Genomic DNA, 17,768 nt, shown 5'->3' on the forward strand with positions numbered 1-17,768 from the left:
ACGCACCCCTACCCTCACCCCATATTAGGAACAAGTTTGCCCGCCCTGGGAGCGAGCAAGCAAGGGAACCAGTTGTTTTTCTTGCTCCCTGCTGCAGCAGGGGCCCCAAAAAAGCCTTGCCTGAATTTCTGGTCTGGCCTCTAGTCAATTTCTATTGATTGGGGAAGGCCAAGAACCCTGGTCAGTATCAAGGGGAAGAGGGGGATGGGAGTTATTGTTTAATGGGTACGGAGCTTCCGTTTTGCACCATGAAGAGAGATGCATGGTGGTGATGGTTGCACAACAGTGTGAATGTAAATACCACTGAATTGCACACTTAAAATGGTTTTACAATGACAAATATTATGAATATTCAGAATTAGATTGTAGGGACGGAGGTGATCAAAACAAGAGTGGCCATTCCAAACAGGAAGTCTCCAGCATGGGTATTTTCCACAGATTCTGACTCTCTCCAATGTGGTGAGATCTTCCTGCTGTGGAAAAGTTCCTAACAGAGCAGGAAGGGAGGCAGACTGAGACACATAAGGATCTGAGGAAGAGGCCACGATGAACAAAAGAACACAAGGAGAGAACTGCCTTCTGGTGAAAGAAGGGAGGAGTTAACCGAACGAACACCCAATTCTTCTTTTCAGGATGCTCCCCACCTCGCCTCCCCCTCCACTGCCTCACCCCACAAAGTCATCACCCAGCAGTCTCCCCCAGTGACAAGCTGAGAGAAGGAATCCAATGGCATCCCTGAAACGGCGAGGAAAGCCAAAGAACATTATGGGGGAGCAAATACCAAACGTTCAGAACACTGCTTATTCAAGGAGCATGAATAGAAAAAAGAATTAACTAAAAATTCTGCAACATAAAAAAGGAAATGAACATGAAGCATGCAAGAGGCAGGGAGAAAGCATATTTCAGAAAAAAGATTTCCTGCAGAAAACAAAACGTAAATCTTAGACCATATTTACTTCTCCCAATGAAATAAAATCAAATGATTCTTTCTGAAACGAGAGGCAAATTGAGGTAACAAGAAAAGATAGTGAGTTATAAAGGAAACCGGAAGAGTTAAGAAAATGTGAGTGGAAATTGACATGGCAAAATGAAAACAGGATTAGCAGAATCCCAAAAAATAGGATAAGGGTAATCCCAGCCCCTCAATAGCCTTGAATGAAAGGTTAAGGTCAAGGATTATAAAAATAAGGGAAAACTTTAAAAATGGTAAAAGCAAGGATATCAGTCATATAATACATATTTCAATGAGCTTTTTAAAGATACATCATAGACAGATCAAACTACTAACTCAAAGTAGGTCATTAAGAATCTAATCACAAGGACTTCCCTGGTGGCACAGTGGTTAAGAATACACCTGCTAATTCAGGGGATACGTGTTCGAGCCCTGGTCCGGGAAGATTCCACATGCTGTGGAGCAACTAAGCCCGTGCACCACAACTACTGAGCCTGTGCTCTAGAGCCCGTGAACCACAACTACTGAGGCCCGCGTGCCTAGAGCCCGTGCTCTGCAACAAGGGAAGCCACCATAATGAGAAGCCCACGCACCGCAACAAAGAGTAACTCCCGCTTGCTGCAACTAGAGAAAAGCCCTAGCGTGCAGCAACGAAGACCCAACGCAGCCATAAATAAATAAATAATAAATAAATAAATAAAAAGAATCTAATCACAATTCCCACTTGGCTCTTTGGCCTTTCTGAGAAAGGAGTGGGGGAGGCAGGGATTGGGGAGAAAGTCGAATAATTCTGGCAGAGCAATGCAACCATCTCCTAATTTAAGAGAAAAACTCCAGAGGCAAGAGCAGCCATGAGAGCTTTTTCCTTTTTCCGTCAGGGTTCAACCAGAGAAGCAGAGTCAATATCTGGGATTTGGAATAGGGGTTAGAAGGTCTTCAGTCATGGCAGCTGGTGAAGTCGATGCAAAGGTGCTGCTTTTGCCTCTGCTCTTGGGCTGAAGTTGCTCTAGGTCGCCTGGCCTGGGCGTGAGGAAGGAGAGCTGAGTGTGAAATGGAGGCGAGTGAGGACAAGAGCGATTCCTCCCTTCCTCACCCCCGCCGAATGACCGGAACCCACCTGGTGGGTACAATACTTAAGATGAGAATTGAATTTGTACATGAACTAGTTTTGAGCATAAATGGGTCAGAATAGACCTCTCCTCATTTGAAAATCAACAAATATGAACGGACCTACGAAAATATGCTTTAACCTAAAAGAAGATATGGTTCTAAAGGAAAATAAAGAGAGAAGGGCATTTAATTGTTTAAAAGTCTTGCCTGAGGAGAGTAAAGTAAATTTTAAGGGAAAAACTGCTTTGCACTTTGAGAAAAAGGATTTTGAAAGATCACAATAAAGCAAGAAGTGAAAATGATACGTCAAAAAAAAACAAGATGAAAAGAGATGTCAGTAAAAATTGAAGGAAAAACGAATATAATTTTCTTAAAAGAGAGGATTTTAAAATATCACACTCAGACTAAAGCAAGAACGTGGTAAACTTCATGGTTAGGTAGTAGGTCAACATATTATAAAGATGTCTCGTGCGGAATCTGCTTTGTTCTGTTCACTCAGCCGATCCGTAAATGTTTTTGGCTTCCATCAGCTTTTGGAGACATAACGTTTCTGTGAAGGATGTGAAGGAAATGCCGAGATGAGGCCACCACTCCCAAGAGACAACACTGCTGTACTGTCTAAAAGTCCCCCGAAACTACGGAAAATACAATCTAAAAATCGTTAAAGAAAAACCGCAGCCAGCTACTAAATGGTTGCTTGACAAGGAATTCAACTGCTTTCCTTTACCCCAGTTTTTGAGAAGGCTCGATTTTTCCCTGTTTCCTAGGACAGTTTATGTGTTTAGATGTAATCACCTAGGAAAAAGAATTTCTTTTTTTGAGGAAGCATAACTGCAGAGCAGTACAGGAAAGCTGTATAATTCGTATCCCAGTTGCCACCCATCTGATCATGATCACTTCCTCCTTCCACAGGATTCTGTTGGGGTGGTGACAATCTGTCTTCACTCACTGCAGGGAGCAAGTGTGGCAACGGACCACCCCACCCTCCAGCCCTGTGGTCAACCTCTCACAGCTCTTAAAATGAGTAACAGAGTATCACGATTTTCCTCATGGAAATCTCAGACTGTCTGCTCAGTTTCAAACTTATTTGCAGCTGGTGATTTCAGGAGGAACTCAACAATAACAATTTGCTCTCATGTCTCAACAAATTCCGTTGTCATTTAGAAAATTGGAAACAATTCTTGAATGTCTTCCCTCAATAACATTTTCTGGACCCAAAGTGTATTTCTAAACTTCAAACAAAAGCTTTTAGAGTCACTCAAACAATATAACAGGCATGTAAATATATCCCAGAAATGGAAAAGTCTCTCTTGTAAAATCCAGAGCTAAACACTTGATAACTTAGAAAAGGGAGCTTGGCGCTGCTGATGGGACTGAGTACCCTCTCGGGGATATTCGTGTCTCAGAATTCTATTCACTTAGCAGCAGGGGGAAATGTCTTTAATTGATGACGAAGGGAATGAATGTTATTGTTCCTGTAAGCTAAGCCATTTGATGATTTCTGTTAAAACCTCCTGGGATTTATAACAAAATTTTATTCTTTTTTTTTTCCAAGTGAAAGGGATTTGTGTGTTATACAAATAGAGCTTCCCTTGCTACTTCTCTCCTTTTCAACCTTTATCTTCTTCCTTCTCCCACCACCCAGAACCTGTAAGCAGTTCATCTAGGAAATAATAGTTTAGTCCATTTTGACATTGGATCCTTTCTGATTTTTTAAAGTGTTTAAATTGTTCGCATTTAAGGGATTTTTAGTCTTTTATCTATATACACATGCTGGCTTAAGTTAAAACCACCCAGCACATCTAAAACCTCTAATCAAATTGTCAGAGGAAGTCAGATGCACGCTCAGTAATTTATCCCTTGCATTTAGAACGCGACATCCCCTGCCTGCACTTCCTCTTTCTGCCTGGCCCTTGGGAGCCCAGAGGAGCAGGGGGCCCAGAGGGGAATTGGGGAAATGAATCTGAGTCCCTCGTGCTGGGAACAAGGAGTAGCAATGAACCCCTCACCTTGCACTCATCACCACAATGAATGCCAGGTGGACTTCAAAAAGAATTTTTAAAAATCAGACCAAGGAAGCCATTAAAAAAAAAAAAACACACAGACAAATTTGAGCACATTAAAACTCATTTTACCAATGTTAATAAAAAATACAGCATATCATAATTTGTTTTAATAAATCCCTGTAGTATACTTCAAAAATTGCTATTATCTTTTCCTACCCCTTGAAAAGCACAAGCATATATATATGTATACATGTGTATATATACATGTACGTGTGTATAATATATATAAGCAAAGGAGACAAAAATGCTCAAAATAGTTGATTGCATAAAATTAACAAAATATTTCAGTTTATGAATAAATATTTCAAAATAAGGCAAAGGGGTCTTCAGAAAAAGTAGGATGAAAAAAATCTTTGAAATGCGCAGATATAGTTCATGTAAGTAAAGATCTCTAAAAGAATGCTACCAAAAAGAAAAAACAAAAACTAACCTCAGGAGGCTAGAAATAATTCTGCTACTATGCCATTTTGTTCATTTGATAAACACAAATTTTATCTAGTATTAAGACAGACTATCAGGTCAAATAGCCTCAGGCAAATTGGCAGACAGGTGACCTGACGTCACAGGCCCCAGTCCATCTCTGAGCAAAGGCCAGCTCTGGCGCCCCGGCCTCTGCTTTGTTCTCATGCCCAGAGCCCTAAGTCTGAATACCTGTCTGGTAGTCCCTGAACCTCAATGCCCCAGGCTAGGGCTCTGGCTTCCTTTGTCAGTCTAGTGCATGGCAGACAGTAAGAGGGATCTAATGATTTGCTAATGAATTAATAGAGGAATGAATGAGTGCATGAATGAAGTCCCCCTCCTAAGCCCCACACCTGGAGTTGCTAATAGATTTCCTTTCTGTCCTGTTGTCTGGTGCCTGCCCCATTCACTGACTCACCCCTCTGTGGCATCTCTAGTGTACTGACTAGGAGGCCTCTTCAGTAGCAAAGACCATTTATATTTCAGTCCTGCACCTGCCCATTCAGTTAATGTACAATCAACCTTGCTGCAAGCAAATTGTTTCTTGTGTTAATTAAAAAATGGAGGTTTATATGGTGAAGCTATGGGAAAGTCCTGGACTTGGGGATGAATTCAAAGGTTGAAGTAAAAGAAACACATCTAATATGGAGTCAGATTTATTTTTCCCTATTACATGAACATGGACAGGATTCTTACCCTCTCTAAGATTTTTTCTTGATAGTTACTTTTAAATGGTGTAGGGGGAAAAGTGTATAGATAGAAATAAAGCTAATGTGGCAAAATGTTAGCAATTGGTGGATCTATGTTAGGGGTATACAATATTTGTTGTATTGTTCTATCATTTCTATAGGTTTGACTTTTTCAAAATAGAAAAAAAGAAGCTGAGAATAGAAAAATAAAAACAAATAAGTTGTTATGACGGTGCCTCTCCTGGGGCTCTGCTGTGTGGTTGTTACCGAATGCAAGTTTGTGTGCCTGATGCACGGTGAGACCAAACAATACCGAAATGTCAGAGTCTGGAGCAGAGAAAGGTTTATTGCAGGGCCATGCAAGGAGACAGACGGCTTGTGCCCCCAAAAACCCAGAGCTCCCCAAAGGGTTTCAGCAAAGCATTTTTAAAGCCAAGGTAAGGAAGGGGCGTGGTTGGTTATTGCAAACTTCTTAGTGTAGGAATCCTCTGTTCCTGAAGCTGTCCACCTAGGTCAGGTCACGATGTTCCTGTAAACCTCCAACAAGACAACTGTTCTTCTCTGTTCTGCAACTTTTTCTCTCTATAGAATGGAAAAGTGTTATACCCTTAAAGGTCAGAGCCTTGAGAATGGGCTCTCCTGTATATTTCAGGCTATAGGCAACATTCTTAACCCAAAGCAATAGAATACAAAGGTTAAAGTAAAAGAAACAGATCTAATATGGAGTTAAATTTATTCTTCCCGGTTACATGAACACGCACAAGATACTTACTCTTTCTAAGCTTCTTTCTTGATAGTTAAAAACAAAAAACAAAAACCTATGCCTTGCATTCTCCCTAAGTATTTTGTGAGCACCAGTCATGGTAATAGATGCAAAGTGCTTTGCAAACCACAGAGCCCTTTCTGGGCACAAGGGTCACCAATGTGATTATTTGGGCAGCACCAAGTGCTCTTAGATCACCTGGCCAAGCCTCTTGCCTTTGTCTGTCTTGACTCCAGCCAATCTCTGCTGCCACAGCCACCTTAACATACATATGCATGATTGGCTTCCTGGCTTCTCCCCAGCTCCGAGCATCGGCTACAGACGTGCAGTCCAGCTCCTGAGAACTGGAGGGCAGAGCACCTCGCAGATCCAGTTCAGAAACCTCCGTTGGAGCAGACTCCTGCCTGCCGGCTTCCCAGCACCCTGCCCACCAGCACTAATCACTGGCAGCCAGTCTGCTGCCATGAAACCATCAAAGGCATCCCAGCGTTATAGGAGCATCCGGAGAAATGCCAGCCAGCACTACTTCTACCAGGAGTCCCTGCTGCTCAGGTGAGCCAGTCCCATCCATCCACTGGGGCAGGTTTGCGAGGAGGGAAAGCCTGGGTCACCCTTGCTTGCATCTGACCAGAGGACCAAGTCCCCATCCTGCTCGGTTCTCCTTCAGAATGAACTCCGAAACTCCTTTTTCCAGGTCACCGTACAACAAGGGTGGCAACCTCAGCGATGTACACAGACGTTGATGGCTCTACCTGCTTCTGATCAGAATTCAAAAGCCTGTACCCCAACCTGGCTTTAGTGCTGGCCAAACCCACAGACATGCTTTATCTGTTTTCTCTCTGTTTACTCAATCAGCAGTGTCAAGAGAGAGCAGACAATACATCTGTCGTAATAAATGAGGTTTCTGTTGGAAAAGGCTACAGGCTGGTTAGAAGTGGGGAGTATTATTCAAATTTGTTAAATATTTACAAAGGTATATTAAAAATCTCCATTAATTTGGAGAAACTGGAGAAAATTCTCCTTTGAGTAAGTAAAAACAAGCTGAATTAGAGACAAGCAAAGGAATTATTTTCCCTTACTTTTAAGTGCATCATTGATGAAATAGCCACAGCAAAATACCCTTAACTCCTCCTGAAAATTTGCATTAGGATTAGTGTATTCATTTTCACTGGGAATAAGTGTTGCTATGTGTTGAAAAGTTGTTCTCCTAGAGAGTAACTATTTCCCTGAAACATTTGTGCATGTAAATTTGCTTAGCTAATTTCTTGTTCATAGAAACTGCTGCCTGTTTGCCTCTGTTATCTCTGATTTCAAATGAATCAAAGCGGGAGTTCAGGGAGCGGGGGGGGGGGGGGGGGGGGGGGGGGGAATCTCTGGATGAGAGAGTTTGGTTTTTATTTATTTTACATCCAGAGTTAGGGGACAGGAGGCGTCCTTTGTTTGGAATTAGCTGATTATTTCAATGAGCCTGAAAAAGAAATGGTTTTGCCACCAAAGATGCTGCTATTCAGCAATCCTACATAAGCACTCTCTTGGTTCCTTTTATGATGTCTTCTGATAGTATCTTTTATCCTTTGAAGCCTTTCTCTTTCACTGACCCATCAAAGTAACAGAACCCAGTGAATGTGTTCCAGTGGCTGCTAACAACTGCGGAATTCTCTCTCTGACTCCCTGGATCCCTCCCCTCTCCTTCTACACACGCTAACTTCATACAGATGACCCCAAGGCAGCAAGATGCTAAACTTACCCAGGGCAAGTACTGGGATGGAAGCAATTCTACTAATCAGATTTCCTCCTTAATGCCCTGATCATTTCAGCAACTTGGATGACAGCTTTACTGCTGATGAAACAGGGGACAGCCATGATCCAGAACAAATCTTCCAGAATATACAGTTCCAGAAAGATCTCATGGCAAACATTCGCTGCCGACCCTGGACCATGGGACAGAAGCTGAGGGCACTGAGGTAAGGGTTATGGGTTATTGCAAGTATGCTTCCCACTAAACCACCCATCCTGCCCTGCCCTGGGAAACGAGCATAAAAATCCACATTGGAGTGGTGGGTCAGATGCTCTTGATCTGACTTAGAGAAGTCACAGACACGTCTGAGGGATCCATCTGGTCCAGACAGGGCCTCAGTGTGTGTGTCTGTGTACGTGTGTCTGAGTTGGGTGTGTGTCTTGGTAGAGAGTTTTTGGGTTTCTACCTCCTTTTCAAATACTAGATTTTAGCACTATGCCTAGAGATGAACAAAATAACTAAACTCACTAGGTATGCAATCTAGAATGAAAATAAATATTAGTTTTACCTGCTTGGCTATTACCTCCCTCTTGGCGGGGGGGATCTCTGTGGGAAACTAGATTACTGGGACACTTAGAGTCATATTGGAGAGTCTGTTTAGATAATAATGAAGAGCTGAAGGTTGGAAGACATTGCCTTGCTATGTGATATTAGGTTCTTTTCATAATTTCTCTAAAGACCAGTTCCTTTCTCTGTAAAGTTGAAGTGAAGGTGAAGGATAGCACCTACCTCCTGCGGCACTGTTAAGCTGTTAAGCAATCAGGGTGCTGCTAAAGACAAAAATTCCTGGTTGCCCTCGGACTTAATCAGAAACTACGGCAGAGGGCTCCAGCATTTTTAGCATGCATTCAGGATGATTCTTTTGCAAACTAGGGTTTGAAATCCCTTGATAGCAGTTCAAGGATTAAATGAGGTAAACCATATGATATTAAGCCTTGTATCTGGGCTATAGTAGTCACTCCCTATGAGTGGGTAGTAACTGAAGATGTGGATCCCTGGGATCCCAGCGAGGAGAGTGAGTAGAATGGCTCTTAATGACCAGTGCTACTGAGCTACTCTGACCCGTGAAGTGGACCTTCCTAGAGAAACAGACATTACACGTAATCATCGGACACCTACTGTGTGGACAGGATTAGAACCACTGTCGTATCTTACGTTTTAGTGCCCCTTTCCAGATGCCAAGCACATTGCCCTGTCTCTCCAATCCACCATTAGGTTTGCATTTCTTTCCCATCAAATCATGCCTTCATTAGATTTCCACTCCAGGCATTGTTCCTCCAGTCTGGCCAAAGATCCAGCCTGCCCCCCCGGTGGCCGCGGCAGATAGCTAAGGTCATCCATAGTTTCCACTCCCAGAAGTTTCCAGTTAATTCTCCATGTCCGATATCAGTTCTCGTCACTTCCATTTCTTTGAGTAAGGATGACATTTTTCAAATGAGAAGACTGATACTCAGAGATATTAAGTGGCTTCCCCCAGGACACACAGCTTCTGAATGCTGGAATTGAGCTTTAAAGCTGGGCTTCCTGACCTCACCTCCAGTATTCTATTCTACTGAAACAGAGGAACTCTACCAATTTATCCTAAAAGAAAAAAAAAAAAAAAAAGCCATGTAACTATATAGCACAAGGAACTATCTTTAATATCCTGTGATAAACCATACTGGAAAAGAATATAAAAAAGAATGTACATATATGTATAACTGAATCACTTTGCTGTACAGCAGAAATTAACACAACATGGTAAATCAACTCTGCAGCAATAAAAAAGTCATGTATTCTATCAGAATTTTAAAAATCATACAGAAATGCTGATGATTAATGACTCTCTGAACTGTAAGAGAGTGAGTTTTTTTAACCTGCGGGCAGAGCAAAGCAAATGATAACTTTTCTGTTAGAATCAAAAGAACAAACCAGGCCTTCCTCCACAAGCATAAGCCAGGGATCTCAGCCAGGGCTCCAAGACACCAACACCAGCGAGGCACAGGCCAGTGGTCCAGCTCTCAGGGAACAGCTCGCCCTCTGAGACCTGCATTTGTCATCCCCGCGTCGCACTTCTCCTCCCCGTCACCTTGAGAAGCTTCTGGAGCAGTGCTTCACTAATTGGGCCTGCGACACTCATCAGGTCTGTGGAAGGCGCAGAGCACGGGACCCTGACTGCTTGGGGCTCAAGGGAGCATTGCTGACACAGATAAAGCAGCGAGCTCCGTCTATGGGGGGGTCAGAGCATATATTTATTTCCCCTGTAGGGAGGCAAGTGGTCAGTGTCGTGGAGTCAGCATTGGTCTATGATGGGGCCTGGGTTAGGTACTGTCCCCACTGCTGTTACTGACCAGGGTTCTTGGCCTCCTTAATCAATAGAAATTAATCAGAGGTCAGACAAGGAGTTCAGGCAAGGCTTCATTGGAGCCCCGACTGCAGCAGGGGGAAGTGAGAAGAAACAACAAGTTTCCTGGCTCACTCACTTGCTGAGGGGGAGCAAGCTTGCTCCTTATATGGGGTGAGGGTAGGGGTGTGTGCAGGGATTGGGCTGGAGGGTTGGCTTAGGGGATTTGCCCACCCCTTAGGTGGTGTTGTGTGCAGGGGGCATGCGCAGTACCCTGCTTTTGCTCCTGACCATTCAGAAGTGGCAGTTGGGCTTTTTGGTTTTTTTGTATCTTGCTGTCCATAATTTGCCCCAACTGCACTTGCATGCAGTTGTTTTTAGTCCCTTATAGTTTCTTTGTATTTTGTTGCTCAAGGAGATGTTTGTCCAGGTGCAAGCACTGCAGCAAAGGGTCCCAGGTCCCAGGTCCCAGCCTGTCTCACTGCTGCCTCAGCCCCCTACTCAGCTCCCCATCCCAACACTTACACACCCACCCACTCCTATTGTTGTTTCAGGTCTCTATCATCCCTATTAGCTAGTGGGCTTTTCCAGGGCAACAACTCTATTTTATGCACCCCTGTATTCCACTATACTTGACCCAAACAAGTGTGCAGAAGATGTTTGCAGGGAAAAAAATTATAATGAATGAAATTAAATGAATTATTATTTCACCTATATAGGTCCCTATCTTTTAGATGCTATATAAGGTGTAACATCAACCCTCACCCTTGCCTGCATTTCTGGTTCTGACCAGAATGAAGCCAGCACATTGGCGGGGCTATGAAGGTGGAGTATTTGCAGTGAGGGCAGGGAGGGTCAGCTAGTTCCTTGTGTCAATCAACGAAAGACTAGGAACCTATGGGTGTTACTTGGGATATACATGCATGAACTCCCTACCCAGTACACTGTTCCAACTAACAAACTGAATGATTCAGCAGTTCTTCAACACTGAGCATAATTAAGTGGTCAACCATGGATTAATGAAGATCTCATCAGTGTAGTCACAGATGAGGTCACCTTGAAGGTGACATTCTTCGCTAAGAGTTTTTGACTTCAGTCCGTTCCATGGAATTAACATTTTTTTTCTAATCCTGTGGTTCTTTAAGTGTGAATTTAACCATCTATCCTAATGAATTCAGTCTATTTTCAAGGATTAGCCATTTAGGTGACCCATCAGTTCAACTCACCAAAGTGGTCAGCTAGTGTGCCAGTAGTTAGTCTGGGCTAAATCAGGTTGTTCATGGCTACATAGACACAACTTTCTTGCTCACATTAACCAGACACTACCCTTTTCTCAAAGCAGATTCTCTGAGCTAGGTCTGACTTTCACTTCCAAAGAATTAATTGCAAGAGGAAGGCTGCTGAGATTTAAGTGGAGGAGCTGAGATGCTGGTACCTGATACCAGGATTTCCAAAGCCCATAATACCCAGCCAACAGCCAGAATCAGGGCAGGGCGTTAAAAAATTCAGTTGCAACTGATTTTAGTGTTCACTCATCATTTCCTATGAATTCATGCATTTAAGTGTTATAGAAAATATTTTAAGGGAGTTTTCTGGTTACCACTGTTTGACTGTCTATTCCTGCTGCACTTCCACATGTTTTGCCAAGATTATCAAGGTGATAAAATTGCGCTCACCACCAAGTTTTTCTTCTCTCAGGCGAGCGAAGGACATTGTGCTGAAGTTTGAGGGGAGGCTGACCAGGACCCGAGGCTACCAAGCGGCAGGTGCAGAGGTAAAGAGCCCACACGTGGACATGCCCACCCTTCCTGTGGTCTCCGAGCCCGGCAAGTTGTACTTGTCCTTGCAGTTGCTGTACTACATAGGTTGGGAACATCCATCATTAATAGCTGTAGAACAGTATGGTGAGCTTGAAGGTCTGCATGTCCCCAAACTTGGATTTTAGTTCCCGATGCTGTCACTTACCAAATTGTGTGACCCTGGGTAAGCCCAACTCATCAGAAAAAGGTTATATCTGCCCTTGGGAGAATCATCTAGCCTCTTTCCTGAGTTAAGCCCACCCATGTGTGTAGGTTTCATTCACTGTACAGTAAGTCCCCTACATACGAACCTTGAGAACTTTCAAAGATGCGAATGGGCGTTCACATGTCCAGCCACATAAGTTAGTTTACATATCTGGCATATACCGTCATGTGCGTGCATCCTCTACAAGTGGTTGTGCTTTTGTGTACTTTACTATACAGTGCTGTGTAGAGTAAAGTAGTACAGTATCTTTATTTCTTGCCTGTTCACTCGATGCCAGCCCCTGTATGCCAGCTGTTGTACTGTACTACTGTACTTTTCAAGGTACGGTACTGTAAGATTAAACATTTTCTTTATTTTTTGTGTTTGTTTGTTATGTATTATTTGTGTGAAAAGTATTATAAACCTATTATGATACAGTACTATATAGCCGATTGGGTTAGTTGGGTACCTAGGCTAACTTTGTTGGACTTAATGAAAAAATTGGACTTAAGAACGTGCTCTCGGGACTGAACTTGTTCGTATGTAGGGGACTTACTGTATTTCTTATAATGAGAAAGTTACAGGCATATTCCTATGCTCATTTTATAATACAATGCTAAGATTTTTGTTTATTTTTCCCATTCAGTTACTTGCAGTTAAATTTTAGTATACATTGAAATTATATGTTTATAGACATTCCAATAATTTTCATAAATGTTTCCAAGACAAAGAAAAAAATCATTTCTCCTACTATAATCCCCTACTTCCCAAGATAGAATCTTTTTTAAAATTTCACATTTCAGCCATTGTATATATCATTTTCACATCGGAGTAATTATAGTATACAAATATTTTTGTCTTGCTTTTTTTTTCACTTAACACCATAACAAGGATTTTTCTCCATGTTGCTATGTAGTTTTTATACCTATTGTTTTCTATGACTGTGTAATATTCCATCAGAAAAATGTCTATTAATTTAATTAGTTACGTGCCTGCTGGTGATCCTTAAATAGCTTCTAATTTTTCGTTAGTATTAACAGCCCTGCACAGACTGTCTTTGCACAGATGGCTTTTCCTATCTTTTAAAATTCTTTTTCTAGGATAAATGTCAAAACTATGACCTCTGTAGAAAAGAGTATGATCCATGTTTTTTGGCTCTTGATAAATTCTAATCAATTATTTTCCAAAAGCTTTGCCATCCACAATGAAAGAATTTGCTGTCTTCATAGTATCTCCACTAATGCTGAATATTGTAGTTTTTTCAAGTTTACAGACAAAAACTGACAGACACACTCTTTTTAGATTCTCTGAAACAAAAAATATTCTTAGTAAAGTTTAAATTAAAGCTGGTCATAAATTTTGCATAACTGAATAGTTACAAAATATCAAAAATCCCCAAGGTTCTGCCTTGGCTTTCTTTCTTCTTACTTTTCACAGAATCTGCCTGAAGACGCTAATCCACTCCTATGATCAAAATTATCCATAACTCTTTATGCCTGTCACACTATGATGGAGCTTGTGGAATAAATATATAAAACAAAATTATCTTTTTATAAGCATATGTGCTACCAAGCTCTCTCATTTTCTCTAAATAAACTGTATGAAATGCTATGGAAAAATATCTGAAATAATGTAAGGTCTCTCACTTGGGTTCAGACAACCTGTAATATATATAACAATGAAAAGGTCCTGGGGCATTTAGTGACAGTGGGCTCAAAGTGGATTAAAGGTGTAAGTTAATAATGGGCTGAATTCTTAGAGTCAGAGTTTTTAAAATGAGAAAGGTGATCCAAATGTTCAGTCTTACCTACAGATTGTCCCAAAGTTTTCAGCCTGCACTTAACAGACGCAGCTGCCCCAGTCCTTTCCATTTTACCAATGGCCCTGCAGAAAGCAGTTCAACCCAGTTCAGCTTAATCCATGTGCCAAGCTTTGTGCTGGGCACTCAGGGTAAAGAGATGGCTGAGACACAGTGTCTTCTGCCCTCTGGAGACACAACAAAATGTCAAAGCAAATCATCCTCCCACCTTGTCTTCCTAACACTTGGTTTTCCCCCTCCTCATTCTGAACATCATTCCTCTACCTTTTTATATTTAGAATTTTTTTACACTGGAAATTTTAATACGGACCCCTGAGGATCAGCAACCACTCCAAAGTAGAGAAAACAGAAGCTATCTAGCTATTGCCTGCAGCCCAGTGAGTTTTGTCTCTATTTACAGTCTCTGGTTTCTCTTAGAAAAATGATAACTTCGTTTTCCAAATAGTAAATTTTGTATTATATAACTACCGTACACTTTCTCCCATGATTCCCATGACTGAGATCCTGATCTCCACTCCCCAGGGCTGCCACTCTATCCTCTCTTGGGAAGCACTGTTCCAGAACACAAGTCATCCTCTGGAGCCCCTCCCACTGTTTCCCACCTGCATCCTCTGTGCACATGGGTTTCTCCTTGATTCCAGCAGGAAAACACCTTGTTACAGACAATCTGCCTTTAGCACCAGTTTATTTCTATGTTTCATAAGAAAGCAAGGTCTGAGCATGTGAGACCACCAGGAACCAAGGAGCCACATAGGCAGAAATGCTACCCTGGGCACATGGAACACCAAACACCAAGAGTCAGGACACCTAGGTCCTTCTGCCATTGTTTCCCTGCTCTGGGTAATGACTTGGAACCTGATGAGGTTTTCATGTTTGATTCTTAAGATGTCTTCTAGTTCTAATAGTCTATGTCCTTGGTTTCTCACATGATACCAGCAAGGGACGTCATCCTTCCTGAGAGCCTTCATGGCGTGATTTGGCAAGAACGCTTCCTCTGTGCAGACGCTAAAGGTACCTGCCCAGGATGGTATATAGACTGACTGGCCTCATAACAGATCTTCTTGTTTCCACTCATGTCCCACCATCTTCCATTCTCTTCCACACAGGAGCCAGGGAAATCTTTGAAACAGTAAACTACTCATGCCATCCTTTAATTAAAATAATGAATGATAGGGACTTCCCTGGTGGTGCAGTGGTTAAGAATCCACCTGCCAATGCAGGGGACACGGGTTCAATCCCTGGTCCGGGAAGATCCCACATGCCACGGAGCAACTAAGCCCGTGTGCCACAGCTACTGAGCCTGCGCTCTAGAGCCCGTAAGACACAACTACTGAAGCCCGCGCGCCTAGAGCCCATGCTCCGCAACAAGAGAAGCCACCACAATGAGAAGCCCGCGCACCGCAACAAAGAGTAGCCCCTGCTGCGGCAACTAGAGAAAACACGCGCACAGCAACAAAGACCCAAAGCAGCCAAAAATAAATAAATAAAATAAATAAACTTATTTTTAAAAATAATGATAATAATGAATGGCAGATGGATAGATAGATAGATAGATAGATAGATAGATAGATAGATAGATAGGTAGATAGATAGAGTTTCATTACACTGAGAATCAAATCCAAACTCCTTCCTCTGACCCACCTGATCTGGCCATGACCTAACTATTGGACCTCATCTCCCTCCTCTCTCCTTTATTCTCTTCTGTAAAATGCCCAGCTCATGCTAATCCCCAGGCTCCTACTGGCCATTCTCCCCTCCTAGACAGCTCCTCTTCCAATTTATTATTTTTTTGAAATATTGACTCATTTTCATTCAAGTCTCAGCTCAAGTATGACCTCCCCAGATAGACCTTCCTTGACCCTTTGTTCCAAAGAGCCATCCCCCCAGTCCTAGTGGACTGTGTCCCATGTGGCATTGAACTCTTTGTGGCTGCCTCCCCTCAACATGAATGCAAACTCCGCACCAGCTGACGTCTCACACGTCTTGTTCACGATTTGCATCCACGGTACCGGAAACACAGCGTAGGTGCTCAGTACACACTCTGGATGAACACACTTTTCATAAATGGTCGCACGTGTTGTTAGAACACATCTGCTCCCGGTGCTCTTAGAAGCCCTTACCAAAACTCAATAACCCAGGCCATAACCATTAGGACCTGTTCTCTTCCAAGTTTGGTTTTTGGTTTTGCCTTATTTTGTGTTCACTTTGCTCTTATTTTTTTTTCTTTTTTTTAATTAGTTTCTATTGGAGTATAGTTGCTTTACAATGTTGTGTTAGTTTCTACTGTAAGCAAATTGAATCAGTTATACACATATCCCCTCTTTTTTAGATTTCCTTCCCATTCAGGTCACCACAGAGCATTGAGTAGAGTTCCCTGCGTTATACAGTAGGTTCTCATTAGTTATCTATTTTATACATAGTATCAATAGTGTATATATGTCAATCCCAATCTCCCAGTTCGTCCCACCCTCCCCTTCCCTCTTGGTATCCATACACGTTTGTTCTCTACGTCTGTGTCTCTATTTCTGCTTTGCAAAAAAGTTCATCTATACCACTTTTCTAGATTCCACATATATGCGTTAATATACGGTATTTGTTTTTCTCTTTCTGACTTACTCCACTCTGCATGACACTCTCTAGGTCCATCCACGTCTCTGCAAATGACCCAATTTTGTTCCTTTTTATGGCTGAGCACTTTGCCACTCATTCATTCCAAAGTTTCAAGGCTTTTGCCATAGAGAGTCAGTGCAAATCGTCAGAGAAGTGTGGTGTTTTTCCCCATGCCTTACCGAATCTTGGTCATCAATAAATTGTGTTTTTCACTGACATTTGCCTCTAGGAAGCTCCTTTCCAGTGTAGATTCTCCTCATCAGAATGAGTGTTGGGGTGGGCGTCATTCAGTCCAGTGCCCTTTAAACTGAGTTTGGGGTCCCTGGCTTCTCAAATGAGCACCAGAGGCTGGGGAAGGAGGCTTTGCATCTCTTACCTACGAGAGTTACTCTGCTTTAGTGGGTTCTGTGTATTGAAGTTCCCACTGAACTTCAATTGAAATTTAAATTCAAAGAGCACCCTGAAACCCACTGATTGAATCCTACTTCTTTTTGTACAGATGAGGAAATTGAATCTCAAAGAAAGAAAATAACTTTGCCAGGGCACACAGTAAGATAGAGGTCGAGCTAGAACTCAGGTCTCTGGCCTTCCACCCGGTGCTTCTTCCTCTTAACGACTTTACAATGGACCAGAAACTCAAATGCTTTCAACACCAAACCCTCCCCAAAGGATATTGGGCATTCTGCCTCTGTATGCTGTAGGAGATGAAAAATCAGAAAGCCATGGTCTTCCTCTCAATGCTGGAGGAGAAAAAGCCAGGTGAACAATATAAAGGCAATATAAGCTAGGATGTGATAAGCATTATCAGAGACCAGAATGATAGCTGGGGAAGTTTACAGATGGAAGAATGTATTTCTGGCTACAGAGAATCTGTGTGAGGTCTCTGTGGGAGTAGCTGTATTTGAGTTGGGTCTTAAATCATGAGCAGAAAGTGAACAATTCCAACTTCTGATAACATCCAAATAATAGATTTTCATTTACAAGCAGCCGTTTTGGCCTTAGCAGACATATTCAGGATAACATAATCATGCATGTCTGCATCAGGACCACATGCTGTCTTATAGTTCAGAAGGTTGTAATTATATTTGTAACCCTTCTTTCTGCAATGATATCATTTGCTTCCAATACAAACCCACATTGTTTGTGTGTTAAAATGAAAAACCTGCTAATGTTGT

At 42.2% G+C, this 17,768-nt stretch overlaps 1 protein-coding gene across 1 annotated transcript in view; it reads left to right on the forward strand.

Moving 5' to 3' along the window:
* Nucleotides 1-2,079: 2,079 nt before the first annotated feature.
* TMC3 (transmembrane channel like 3) overlaps nucleotides 2,080-17,768 on the forward strand; it is a 52,292-nt gene continuing 36,603 nt past the window's right edge. The window contains exons 1-3 of the mRNA XM_082388608.1: nucleotides 2,080-6,591; nucleotides 7,857-8,003; nucleotides 11,859-11,934. Coding sequence (XP_082244734.1) covers nucleotides 6,311-6,591; nucleotides 7,857-8,003; nucleotides 11,859-11,934 — 504 coding nt within the window. The 5' untranslated portion in view covers nucleotides 2,080-6,310. The remainder of the gene's footprint in view (nucleotides 6,592-7,856; nucleotides 8,004-11,858; nucleotides 11,935-17,768) is intronic.

The sequence above is a fragment of the Balaenoptera borealis genome, assembly GCF_965194805.1.
Source record: "Balaenoptera borealis genome assembly, chromosome: 3".
In the NCBI taxonomy this organism is placed as follows: domain Eukaryota; kingdom Metazoa; phylum Chordata; class Mammalia; order Artiodactyla; family Balaenopteridae; genus Balaenoptera; species Balaenoptera borealis.